General features: G+C 43.9%; 1 protein-coding gene across 1 annotated transcript; it reads right to left on the bottom strand.

The window, feature by feature from the left end:
* Window positions 1–11,770: 11,770 nt before the first annotated feature.
* LOC147519372 (small ribosomal subunit protein uS17y-like) lies at window positions 11,771–14,112 on the bottom strand. The gene is made up of 5 exons (XM_086590976.1): window positions 13,972–14,112; window positions 13,748–13,889; window positions 12,339–12,483; window positions 12,168–12,257; window positions 11,771–12,078 (listed from the first exon to the last, which is right to left on the bottom strand). Exons 1-5 carry the CDS (start codon window positions 13,981–13,983, stop codon window positions 11,985–11,987), a joined length of 483 nt encoding a protein of 160 aa, XP_086447102.1. The 5' UTR covers window positions 13,984–14,112; the 3' UTR covers window positions 11,771–11,984.
* Between the last annotated feature and the right edge of the window lie 438 nt (window positions 14,113–14,550).

The following is a 14,550-nucleotide window of genomic DNA, read 5'->3' on the forward strand; positions in this document are numbered from 1 at the left end:
GGCGGCAATGGTGCCGAGAACTCCTTTTTCTCTTCCGGTACACCTCTGCTGAATTCTTCTTGTTTGATCCTCCCACTTCCCGACATAATCTCTCTTTTTCCCAAAGACGTGTTCCGCGTGGTTTTCCTCAGATTGCTAACCGGAAATACGGCGGAAATCTGGCGCCGACGCCTCGTGAGGGTCTGCCCGCCGAAAACCGAGGTGACACGCGTCCCTATTCCTTTGGTTCCCTGTCGGTCAGTTACGCTTTTGCCCTTGCCCCCTCAAATCCCGCTTAAATCTCTCTCTCCTCTCACAAATCTCAAAAACCCTCAACAGTAAACCCTCGCCATTTCTCTCTTCAACCTTCACTTCATCTTCTTCAACCTCTTCCCCCTTTCCAGTCGTCACTTTCTTCGCGCAACCTCCGGCACGTCTTGGTTACACTCCCCTTGCTTTGGCCCTCTTGTTACAGGTTTGTCTTTTAGCTTCATTTCCTTTCCTCTCGTAATTTGTGCATTCACTGTTTATTTTGGAAGTGCTTCCTCATTATCTTCTTTTCCTAGATTGCGCATCCATCTTTTTCTTAATTTCCCTCCTTGCACTGTTTCCATTATGCCTTCATCGGAATGTGAGGTCATCTCCTCCACCCAATCCTCCGCCACCACCTCAGGCCCATCTGAATCCTCGACCCCTAGGTCTAGCAATCAATCCGCGGACAGATCTGAATCCCCGGCTTCAAACTCTACCGATCCCACCCGTTGTTCCCTACTTCGGTGGGACACCTTTCTCTGTCATCCGGCCCTCATTACCGCAGGACCCAATCTAGATGCCGTTAAGGCCGCTTTACGGCATTCGGTGACGTTAATCTCGAACATGTAATGCGGCGTCACCCACTTCCCTCACTTAGTATCGCCGCGCCCTGGTTATTTAGTAGCTACTGTAGGACAGATAGCAGCCGGCCTACGTTTCCCTTTGACTCCCCTTGACGTCGAGGTCTGTAACCATTTCAACATTCCTCCGTGTCAGGGCATAGGTAACTTCTGGCGTGTTATGTATGCCGCCAACCACTACAATGAGACTCACTCCCCCAAAATACAACTCCGTGATATCCTTGCCCACTTCTACATAAAGAAAAGCACTAAGCTAGGGGGTGTGGGATACCAGTCCTTTGCACCGCCCTCAAAAGAAGTCTTTCCTTCTTCACATTACCACTTCGACAAAGTGTGGCATCGATTACCGTTGTATGTAATGCGGTAAATTTTTGTCCGCGGACCTCCCTCCGGAAGTTTCTCTGAGGCATCTCCATTTCCTAACAAGTGGTAAGTAAGCCGTTAGGAGTCGCGGTATTTCTCTCTCCCCTATCACTAATTTGTTTTGCTCTTGGTGATGTAGGTTGGAGACCGATTCAGCGATCCCAAATATACAACGGTGTTTACTCGAGAAATTTTCCAATCCCTCCATGAACTTCGGTAGTTCCAAATTGTGAAGTCCTTGGCATTGATCCGGAAAAAGCCACCCTCGCTGCATTTGACCGCTTCTCTAAAAACATTGGCAAATACCAAGGCCCCTCTATCGCTGCCGCCCCAAAGAAAGGAAGCCCAAACCATCCCCACCTCAAAAAGACAACGTTAGTCTTACAAGTCCTTCCACTATACCAAAAATCTCCCATTCACGAAGCATGCATTTCAACGGACATGACTACTAAAAACAAGGCGATTACCGCATCAGAGAAAACCTTCCTCCTTCCTACTCTCGTGTGGCTGAGTGGGAGGACGATTTTGCTGCTAATACCGCTCCCCTTGCTGCCCCCGCCATGGATGTGAACAAATACAAGCTTTGGGACAGCGACTCTGATGGGGACGCTCCTGTTGACTTGTCAAATAAGAGCCCTCCCGCCAAAAGGGCTAAAACTTCCGCCGCCGTTCCTTCCCAAACTACAGGCCGTACTGAACCTCCGAGGTCTGTTATATCTGCCCGCCGCCCTAGACAGGATTCGTCTTCAGCTGGTCCGGTAACCTCTGGGCCTGCCGAGGTGTGGCACCCCAAGTTTAAGGCTAGGGACCGCGATGTGACGACAAGAGACTTCGGCTTTGGAAAACCGGCCGCCGCCTCTATATTTTTCAGCTCTCACCGCCGGGATCAAGCTTTATGGAGATCTTTGGAACCGTTGCTTCCCACGGGGCTTCCATTTACACCGGATGGGAAAAGGTATGTCTTGGGCTAGTGGGTTGTGTCTACTGGTGTTAATTTTATTTCTCTATTCTTTGTGCCCTCTTATACCCCTTGTGTCTCTGCGTACCGAAGTCTAGACATCGGCTATGTCTTTGCGTGGCGACCAAAGACTTGTGGAGAATCTCGGATCTTGGCGAAGCACGAGATACACGGCCCGACGGCCGGAAAGCAAGGTACGCTAAGGCTGGAAAAGGAGGGGAAGCAAACCGCTCAAGGCGATCAAGCTTTATAAGGAGCTCCGGTAGGCGAGGGCCGGACACCGCGATTATGTAGCGGGTGTCAATTCAAAAATGGATGACCTCCGAGAGGCGGAGAGGTTGCTACGCATAAAGCTTCTTTGTGGATAAAAGGTCGCCCAAGAGGCCGCTGGATCGATTTCGAAGGCCACATTTAAAAAGATCGCGACTTTTAATCGCAATAAAGAACTTGATCGCCTTTAGCTATTTGCCGACCGCCTCCCACCTCCTCCTCTTGTTGCAGGGACATCATCTCTTGGAGAACCATCTGAAGCCGTGGAGACGCCTGCCACGGACGTCACACCAATCCCCAGCACGGTCCCTTCACCAATACCGGCGAATGAAGATGTCAGCATCCCAATCAGTGAAGATGAAAATGCTTCCCCTGGAGAACCGACTACCGCGCCTCAGTAGTAGCCCACCTGGCTTACTTTCTTTGTAGATGGCCTTGGTTTTGTAATAATTAAACAAGTATCGTTGCCTTTGTCAGGAACCAAGTTGTTTGTAACTAGTACTTTTGTGCTCCTTTTGCAAAGTAAATCGCTTTTCGTTGTGTTTGATTACAACGTATATTAACTTCTTTATGCATATAACTATTGATCAATATATTCCATTGACAACCCTTTTTCGTTTGGATTCCTAATCTCCGTTAGCTGGACATTAGATATGATGGTCTTTTGTCAGGCGTATGTACTGTAGGTGAAGAGCTCTCTTCCTCCTGCCTTTAACATTTGCATAATTTTTTTTTCCCAAGTTAGGTTTGCCCCCATCAGACTTTTCGCTTTGGACAATTTGTGGAAGCCGGGTCGGGGTTGCCCCTTTGTTTGATTCGGACTCATAGTCCGCTAAAGGGTCGCCCCAGCGTTGCTTGGGACATTTGTGAAGTTGGGCGTGGTTGCCCCAGATTTGATTCGGACTCACGGTCACAAGCAGGCTTATCCTCCCGCTCTCATCCAACGGCTGTGGAGCCCGATAGGGCGGCTCGGTTGCCCCCGGTTGGATTCGATTCGGACTCACACCGATCCGAAGGGCGGCTCGTCCCCGGCTGTCTTTGAATGGGCTGTGAAGCTGATAGGGGCTTCGGTTTGCCCCTGGGGTTTGATTCGGACTCACACCCAGCGGCGGCCTCGTCCCCCGCTGTCTTTGAATGGGAGAAGCTGATAAAGGCTTCAGTCTCCCCTTGATTTGATTCGGACTCCATCCACGAAGGGCTCCCCCCCGCTATCTTTGAATGGATGTGAAGCCTGATAGGGGCGGCTTCGGTTTGCCCCGGGGTTTGATTCGGACTCCACAGTCCATGAAGGCTCGTCCCCATTTGTCTTTGAGCGGCTGTGAAGCTGATAGGGGCAGCTCATTTTGCCCCCAGTTTGATTCGGACTCACATCGGTCGCGAAGTGGCTCATCCCCCCCGCTCTCTTCCAATGCCTTGGAGCCCGATAAGGCGGCTCGGTTGCCCCGATTAGGTTCGGAGGTGTAGTCCCATGACGGGGCTCATCCCCATTTGTCTTTAAGCGAACGTGGTGGAGCTAAACGGGGGCATTTCGAAGGCGGTGCCCGGATGGATTCGAATGTTGTCCGCGAAGGGATCACGATTTACGTTGTATCTGATCAATTTCTATGCAAGTTATTGAGCCAGGAATCCAAATTGTTTCCTTGACTTAGAATTCCTCACATAACATATATACATTACAGAAAAGATGCTTGTTTCAATGAAAGTTACACACTGCTCCTCTCATGGAATTTTTTTAGCATTCTTATATTCCATTGTTTTTCCACAGTTACCCCTGCCGGGGTCTCTAATTTGTAAGTACCCGAATTTCCCTTGGCTCACATCCACGACATACGGTCCTTCCGGTTGGGCCCCGGTTGCCGTCATTCTCCTTTTTGTGGCTGGTGTAACCCTTCGCAGCACCATTTCCCCAACCGTGAATTCTCGCGGCTTCACTCGTTTGTCATACTGTCGCTGTAACCTTCTATGATACTCCTCCAGTCGTATTCGAGCTGTATCTCTTTTTTCCTCCATTATATCCAACTCAGTAGCCAATATATTTTCATTAAGACCCCTTTCCACGGCCCTGGTTCTTGTCGTTTTCTCTATCATTTCCACCGGTATGACAGCCTCTATGCCATATGCCATTGCGAATGGTGATTCCTTTGTCGAAGTCCGCGGTGTAGTACGATAAGCCCATAACACATGATTCAATTCATCCGCCCACGCTCCCTTTCGGTCTTCCAATTTTCTCTTTAAATTGTCCATGATGATTTTGTTTGATGCCTCGGCTTGGCCGTTCCCTTCCGGATTATATGGCGTCGAGAACTTCTGTTTCACCTTGTAGGCCTGTAGAAATTGACGTACTTTTCCTCCCAAGAATTGTGTTCCATTATCTGCAATGATTGTATGGGGTAAAACCGACCGCATATAATGTTCTCCCAGAGGAACTTCTTCACATTTTCCTCTTTGACTTGCTGGAGCGCCACTCCCTCTACCCACTTGGTGAAATAATCAGTGGCGGCCAACATAAATCTTCTCTTGCCGCTGGCCGCGGGCAACGGCCCCACTATATCGAGTGCCCACATGGCGAACGGCCACGGACTAAACACATTATGGAGTGGCTCTGCCGGGGAATGGATTAGTTGGGCAAATCTCTGGCATTTATCACAAGTTGTTGCATACTCTGTCGCATCCTTTTTCATATGAGGCCAAAAATATCCCTGCGATATCAATCTATGGGTCGTGGTTCGACCCGCTGAGTGACTTCCGCAATCACCTTCATGTACTTCGGCCAAAACTTCTTGCACCTGCGGTGGCCCTATGCATCTCAGTAGGGGGCCGCTGAAACTCTTTTTGTACAACTCCCCATCTAACAAAACATATCTTTGGCTAACCTGTTCCATCTGACGTCTTTCCTTCGCATTTTCTATCTCTGCCCCCATAAGAAAAGTTTTAATGGGCGTCATCCATCCTACCTCTTTTTCAACGGTGAAACACCCACTCTCAGTTTCAGATGTACTTGGTTTGTTTAATACTCTTATTTCAATAGAACGACCCCTCGTTCGGTAGTACCGCTGACCCACAAATGCTAAAGCGTCAAGATGTCCGTTCTCACCCACTGAAATGAGCAAATTGAATCTTTTGAACTTCGCGGCTTTTTTGTCGGAGAACCTCTAAATATCGTGCCATCCTTGGACAACTGGCCACAAATCCCCATTCATCGACAAATAACCAAATTGAGTCCGAGAACACGGATAACTCGCTTACTCCCGGATCCGTGCCATATTCAAACCTGCTATCACTGCTTCATATTCGGACTCATTATTAGAAGCCGCAAACCCTAGTTTCATTGATAACTCCAACTTTGTGTTGTCTGGAGTCACCAACACCACGCCAATCCCATTTCCGATTATTCGTAGGCTGATCCGTCGCGAATAATCTCCAACCATTGCGTGTATCCCATGGGTCCAAGGGATCGCGACCGGATTCTTCTTCCCGATCCATAACCATTTCTTCTAAGTGGGATCCTCTACCGGAAATTCCGCTTAGGAACTCCGCCATGGCTTTGGCGCTTTTTCATTTGTTCTAACTTGATATTTGATTTCAGAACAACTAAGCATCACCGCCCATTTCAAAGATTCTCCCCGACTTTTCGCTTTCAACGCTTTGCTTGAGAGGCAAATTTGTTATCACTACCACTGAGTGTGCATCGAAATAGGGTTTCAGTTTCAATGCGGAGAACATCAACGCTAAAGCATACTTCTCAATTCTACTGTATCGCGACTCGGCGGCTAGCATGGTTTTACTCTGAAAATAAACCGGTTTCTCTGTTTTGTCTACAAGACGAACCAGAACTGAACTTATCGCGTACTCTGATACCCCCAAATATAGATACAATATCTCTCCTTCCTCTGGCCGTGATAGTAAAGGGGCTTTCCCTAAATAAATCTTTAATTCTTGGAAGGCTTCCTCACACTCGGTGGTCCATCGAAAATCCGGCTTTTTTCTCAGCAAGCGATACAACGGTCTGCACTTGTCCGAGGATTTGGATATAAATCTGTTCAATGCCGCGACTCTACCTGCTAACCGTTGCACTTCCTTTACATTCTGAGGGGACGGCATCTCCACTAGGGATCTAATCTGCTCAGGATTGGCCTCAATTCCACGATATGTGACTATATAACCCAAGAACTTCCCCGATGATACCGAATGTGCATTTCTCCGGGTTCGACGGACTATGCTTCCGCAGTATGTGAAAAGTTTCCTGGAGACCCTTCAAATGCTCTTCTTCCGACATGCTTTTCTCAACCATATCATCAATGTATATTTCCATACCTTTTCGAATCTTGTCCTCGAACATTTTTTCCCCCAACCGCTGAAATGTAGCCCCCGCATTCTTCAAACCAAAAGGCATTCTTGTATAACAATACGTACCTCCTTCTACCACGAAGGTAGTCTTTTCTTGATCGGGGCCAAACATCGCGACCTGGTTATATCCCATGGAAGCATCCATGAAAGAGAATAACTTGAAACCAGCTGTTCTATCTACTAACTCATCCACCCGCGGCATAGGATAACAGTCTTTAGGACACTCTTTATTTACGTCTGTAAAGTCCACACACATTCGAACCTTGCCGTTCTTTTTGGAACCAGCGACCACGCGTTGGATGCGACCACTCTGTACATCCTACGCCCCGATTATACCCGCGATCCCTAATGCGTATAACTTCTTCACGAATCCCTTCCGCGTATTTGGGTCTTACGCTTCTCATTTTCTGTCTTATAGGCTTCGCACCCTCCTTCATGTGCAAGTGATGGCAAGCGAACTCTGGATCTATTCCTGTTATATCTTCAATCGCCAAGCAAATATGTCAACGTTCTCTGCTAATAATTGTGTGGGTTTGAATTTCCACTCTTCCGCAAGTCCGAATTTTAATGAAGTAAATTTTTCTTCCTCCCCCCCCTGTGTTCACGCGATCTCAATCTCGCCCGAGTTTTGGCCTCGATGAGATTCGCATCCTTCGATGAGAACGGCTTCCTGTAATTGCTACGCTTTCTCCCTTTGTCATTCTTACGCTTGTCACTTTCTATTCCACCGGACCATGCCTTTTACCGTTACTTGATGTATATTCTGAGCCGCGACCTGGTCCCCCTTTATTTCGTACACCCCCCCTTTCGCGGGGAAGCGGATGACCTGATAATAGGTCGACGGAATAGCTTTCATTTCGTGAATCCATCTTCTTCCCAGAATGGCATTATCTTTGGGACCCCCAGATCTACCACCATAAATCGGTGAATACCGCTGCCGGCCTTGCAGTTACGGCAAGCGTTATTTCCCCTATAGGCTTTGTCATACTTCCATTGAAGCCGTATAAATTAGTCCGAGAAACCCTCAACCGATCCCTATCTATATTCATCTCTTCCATTGCCCCTATGAACAAACATGTCTTGAACTTCCATGTAGCCTATCAACACTTTCGCTTCACTAGGTAATTACCCATTGCTATGGTAATCACCAACGATCTTCATCTTGGCGAAATCATCGATTCCAAATCTTTTTGAGTGAAAGTTATGTTTCCCAATCGCAATCGCGGTTCCCGAAACTAGCCGCGTCATGCTTGTTACTTCATTAACTTTCTTTGTAAGCTCATTTGTCCTTCTCATCTTGTCGGTGGGCATTCCTCCCGAGTGTCTCTCCACTGTAAATGACATTTATTGTACCTAAAATCCTAGCGGGAGCCTGTCCTCTCTCGGCATGACGAACCTCCGCGACATATTCTCTAAGCATCCCCTTCTCAATCATTCTTTCCACCAACCATTTCAAAGCATAACATTCGTTAGTGGCGTGGTTCCTAATCTGATGATAGGCACAAAATGGTTTTCCCCTCAATCTCTCGGGTGTGTTCAGCGGTCCTTCATAATCTTTGCGGCCCCTTGATGAGGGGCAAGATTTCCTCAATGGCCTATTCGAGGTGTTTGTTCTATCTCGCGGTGCGGCTTTCTTTCACGAATATCCCCTGTTTTGATCTCCGGATCCGCCGGTCCCCGTCTCTCCCCTCGTTAGATCCCCCTTCTCTCTTCTCTCCCTATCCCTATCCCTTCGCTGTCTCTATCCACCGCCGCCTTTGCTTTCCCCGATCTTTTCGTTCCCTCGCGATTTCTTTTGCATTATATCTTCGTGACCGAATATACTTTTCTACCTTTGGGTACAGAGCATGCAGAGTGGTAATTTCGATTTTGGACACTGATTCGTGCACCCTAGTCCCTTGTTTCAAGCCGTGCTGAAATGCAATGACCGCGGTATGCTCTTCCAGATTCTCTACCCTCAGGGTCTCTTCTTTGAACCTGCACAGAAACTCCCTTAACGACTCCGCTGACCTCTGTTTGATGTTAAACAGAGCGCCGATATCCACTACTCTCCGTTTCTGGTGGATGAAATGGTCCACGAAAGCTCGCTCTAGTTCTTCAAATCTACTGATGCTCCGCGAAGATAGGCGGTAATACCAATCCGAAGCGCCCCCCTTAAGGCTTGCAGGGAACATCATGCAGCGCAGCCCGTCATACTTATTTTCCTGCCACAGTGGCATCTGTTGTCTAAAATGATGCAAATGATCAGTTGGGTCACCTTTCCCATCATACCTTTCGAACCTTGGCTGACTGAATCTCTTAGGTACCTCTGAATTCCAGACCGAATCCGCCAGTGGATTCTTGTTGAGGTTAGCAACCTCCTTTTGAGCGGCACTTTGGTTCATTTTTTCTACCGTACGGTTAGCTTCTCTATCTTTCTCGATCATGGCTCGTACCACTTCCGGTGATGCCCCTACCGTGATCTGCCTCCCTAGACCCGGTATACCTCATTCTCCCCTTCCATCTCACGCCCGCGATCCCCTATCTTCCATGTCATCTTGTCGCGGTGTCTCTTTCCTTTCTCAATTCGCCGTCTCGTTTCTTAAACGACTATTTCTTCTTTGATAAGTCCGGTGGCGTCTGCCGCCACATCGGATATGTCTTCCTCTCTACTCACCTCTCTTTCTTCCCCACTTCTTCCTCTACTACCTCTCGAACAACTTCTTTCCAGTCTTCCTACCCCTTTTTGTTATGGTGGCCATTTTATTTATTTGGTCCCTACGGACGGGCCAAAATGTATAGACCGTGATTACAACCTCCAATCTTACACGATCGACCTCCTTGATTACTACCTCGATCTTTCTTTTTCTCTCCTCTTTTTCTTCCTCACTCTCTCTTATATCCTCTTTCTTTCCACGCATCAGCCGGTTACCTGGCGGGTTCACGGTGCCGCTCTCCCACTCTCCACGTTTAGCGGCGGTTCCAGAGCGGTTGGGATACCGCTGGATCGATCCTATGCACCCTGTCTTCTAACGCTATACCGCATCCGTCCCTTTATCACCACTAACCTCCTAGGTCATGTATACGTCCTATACAACAATTGCAAAACTTTTATTTCGTTACGTAAAAAGTAAAAAGGAAAGAAAAATAATGTTGCCGTATTCGGTTTGATGACTTTGATCGCAAGACCAGTTTACAAGCACCGCTTCACGTCATTTTTCCCCCTTTCAGTGAAACTTGGACGCCAAAACTCCAAAAGTAAACGTTCAACAAGTCCTACAATGGTATAACGGACATCTTGTTAGCTATTTGCATCTTTGAAAATTGAGATAATCAGAGTTGTTCTGATTGCACTTACACGGCCAACAAATAAATAAATTGTAGGCCTTCCCACACCAAATAGATTTCGAAAAGAGAAATTCCTGGCATGATTTCATTAGACACAGAACGAAAAACTGGAGCAGGTCCAATGATGAGGATGCTGATAATTAGTTCGTGATAACCAGTTGCAAATGAATTTAGGCTTTTGCATATAAATACTTTCATATAGGGAACTAGCAAAGTTGTTGATGAGACCCTGAAGTCCGTAAGTGTCCCAACTAATGCTGGTAATGGGTTTCGATAACCAGATAACCGATCTGAACCAAATCAATAAAAAACGGTTTCGGTTTGATAATTTAGTTTGATCTCTACTAATCCGAAACCGAACTGAACCGATAAAATATTAGTTTGATTTGGGTTTGCACTCCACCGAATCGATAAGAATCCGAACCGATAAGATAATATTTTAATAATATTTATGATTAATTTTATATATGTCTCTATCAATTGTGTGGTTAAAATTAATTAACTTAATTTAAAATTTAATTGATTTGATAGTTTTCAATTCGGATCAGTTCGGATTCGGTTTGTAATATATTTTATCGGTTCGGTTTGGTTTCGGTTTCCAATTTTCTTATCAGTTTGGGTTTAGATTTTCCAAAACCCGACCCAAACCGATCCATTGACAGCCCTAGTCCCAACTCCAAGCTACTGCTATGAGGTTATTTCAGGTGCAAACAACAACCGTCACATTCGATTTCTGAAACTACTATGGGGCCAAGGAACACCAAATGTGAATAAATTGACCATGAAAAGGACAATTTTTCTTCCCATCATCGTCAGAAATATTTGCAATGAAACAAATATACTCCTTACCCTTCAAGACCAGCTTGCAAATGAGGGGTTGTGGAGCTGCTTATTTGTGTAATTGTTTGATGAGTGAAGATGTCATTGCAGCATATCAACCGTTGATCATGTAAATAAAGCTTTAGGATGCAATCAAATCTCAATGTCGACACGAAGATAGGTCCATCCACTCTACTAATTGGCAATTATGCAAATAGTACACAAGCAAGAGTCGTAACGAAACAAGACGCAATGCTTAGCCTTCTACAGGCACAAATATAAAAATGGCTATCAGGCAGTCCAAAAGCCAACACACGCAATAATAAATCAGGATATGCTTCAAGAGTTTATGTTATGACTTTGACGGGAAGCTATTCTCATAACTGCAAATTAGCAGTGGCATACCTAAAAGGCAAGGCTAGAACTCTTATCACTCAGGCAAATGGCTTGGCTTTTTCCAAGCCGATAATAACAGAATCTAAAAATCTGCATTACCAAGAATCACTATAATTTCACAGATTAGTAAATAATGGCTTTAACATAAATTAGCACTTAAGGTTGCAGTCATATCTCAAGAAGGTCGACATAAACAACTCCAACCGCTGTGTGACAAATACTACACATGCAGAGTCACAGTCAAAGCATCAAGCCTCGTACAAATTGCAGACACCTAATATAACAATCAATATCAAGTAGACCAATTACCAACAAGCCTGACAAGCCTGTGTTAAAAGTATATTTTCGGGATATTATCAAATTTTCAACCATGCTTAAGCTTTTCAGCAAACACGATTAAGCATCATGGGGTCCAGAGTTGAGGCAGGAGAATATAACTTTAACAAAAATTTCTAGTCCATATCATCTAGTCAATTTAAACCCAATAAAGCGAATTTTCCAAATGTGCAACGAAACCAAAAAAGCCATGATAATGGTGCGAGTACAACTAATGGTAATTGACCGTCTATAAGTAGAATTAAAGATCAAACATCCTTCAGACACTGTAAAGGAGTAAGTCACCAGGTTTGACATTAGACTGCGATGAAAGCCTTCTTCCCACCACCACCAGAAGACCCAGCAGGGACAACCTTCAAAACATTGAACCGGACTGTCTTTGACAAAGGCCTGAAAAAAGTAAAGTTAAGAGATCGAAAGGAGGAAAAATTAAAAGGAAATTGGAAGAGCTATAAGAAAGTCCGTCAGACGGGATTTACCTGCATTGCCCAATAGTCACACGGTCACCCTCTTTCACACGGAAGCATGGGGATACATGAGCTGGGATATTGGAATGCCTTTTCTCATACCTAAAAGTATAAACAACTGTTTAGAATCCACAATGGCCTTGTGATGGTGGAAAGCAAAAACTAAGAAAATTAGGAATCGACCTCTGATATTTTTTGACAAAATGAAGATAGTCCCGGCGGACAATGATTGTTCTCACCATCTTTGCACTATGGCAGATGCCAGAGATGATGCGGCCCCTGATCGAAACATCACCAACGAAGGGACATTTTTTATCAATATATGTTCCTGCAAACATAACATAATAACAAAAATGAAGCTTTATAATAGTGTGATCAACAAAAGCATAGTCAAAGAATGTCTTGAACTCTATAATTGCTTATCATTTTATCAAGTAACAACCTAAAATTACTAAAACGATATTCTTTCAAGACTAAAAAAGATTTAAGCCAAAGAAACTTCAGAGATAATCCCACTAATAATTAATTACAAAAATAGTGCTTCAAACAAGAACAACCACTACACTAAATGCAGCACATTTTAATTAAATGATAACGCAACTAGTTCGTAAATTTCTCTAAACCAGCTAAGATTAGGCAAATTCAAATGACAGTGCAATTCCAAAGACAACATACTCTTCAATAGGTAATACATGTATAGAACTCCACAGTCAATTAATAACTGCACAGTAATTTTCATAAATTCATTCCTTCCCCATACAGTAGAAAATTTCTTATATAATTCAGCCCTTCCGTGAAAAACCCCCATACAGTGACGAATAATAGTTAGTACCTACATCATCAATATTCTTTGGCTATATAAAACATATTAGATCACATAACACCCATAAATTAAAAGCAAAACAAAATAACAAACAAAACAAAACAAAAAAAATCGGAGCAACCTTACGCATAAAGTTGCATAAAAAACTAAATCCCTCCCATGCCACCATACCCATCCGCCAATGATTTAAATTCTTTTGTGCTCTATTAATGGATATATAATAGATCTTAAGTAAACATAAGACATGTATACATTAATGACACACATCTAGACAACTGGGATAACTTGTAGAAACACTTGTTCCAAATGCTAACCTGTTCTACACGTATAATGTGCAACTTACACAGATGTCAACTTACACGTATAATGTGCAGGTGCCGACTAGCAACCAAAGTCGGTAAAACCTTTGGGTGATGATACCAGAGGTCTGGGGCTCGAACCACGCCAGCATCAAATAGTTACTGATCTCATTTAAAACAGGCTTACCAATAATAAATAAATAAAAAAAAAAAAAAAAGAGTGAACGTGTGTATTTAAGGCCAGGATGCCAGTAACAATTCATCCGTCCTATATTTTCCTTCCTCTTATTCTCTCCCTCTCCTAACCCTCCATCACGTATAAACAAAACTAAACATAGATTTTCTTCCTATCCTTATGATTTATTTAGACCATCTGATAGTCTTAGAATCTTGTACTACAATCTTACTTATCAATTATCTAGCAAATGCATTTCATAAATAAATACTGAATAATGAAATTAAGATTTTACCCTCAATAGCTTCTCTGGGAGTCTTGAAATTCAAACCAATGCTTTTATAGAATCTATTTCCACCTTTCCCTGGCCTCTTTCCTTTCCCTGATTTCTTTGAAGAAAGAAACACCTTCGGCTGCTTCAAAAACGCCTTCTCCGTCTAAACTCAACAAAATAAACAACAAATTAATATTTAATCTTTAAAATAAAATAAATAGTATAAACAGTTCATCGAAACGGACCTGTTCAGCCATAGTTGTGTTTTGGATTTACAAGTTATGACTGAAAAGAGTGTTGTTACTCGCTCAGCTGCTCTCTCAAATGCCTTTGTAAACCCTAATTCTTAGAATGATCTATTTTATACTCAGAGTATCAATTGACATGGGCTTCCTGTCTTACAAAGCCTATGGACCCATGTTGGACTTTGTACAAAACTGAGCTTGGCCCACAACTATATAATTTTATACTTAAATGCAAACCGTGCTATGCATCGGTTTTTTAAAGTCCATAATTAGTATGGTTTATTTGGATTCTAATTGTAAATGGTAATTGTAATTATATAGGAGAGACTCATCTATTTATTTTTTTAAACAAAATGAGATATAATTATGTTATGTAAGTGATATTAAAGAAGTTCTTTTAAATTATCAATAATAAAATAGAACTTGTTTTAATTTTAATGTGGAAAATTGGAGTAATTATTTAATTTAAGTGACATTAGAGAGGTGTTTATAAATTATTAATAAAAAAAAATACCTTGTTCAAATTATATTAATAAAAGTGAGACTCATTCGAAATTTAGTGAGGGATGTGTTTCTAAA

This window comes from Coptis chinensis, chromosome 2, assembly GCF_015680905.1.
Source record: "Coptis chinensis isolate HL-2020 chromosome 2, ASM1568090v1, whole genome shotgun sequence".
In the NCBI taxonomy this organism is placed as follows: Eukaryota; Viridiplantae; Streptophyta; class Magnoliopsida; order Ranunculales; family Ranunculaceae; genus Coptis; species Coptis chinensis.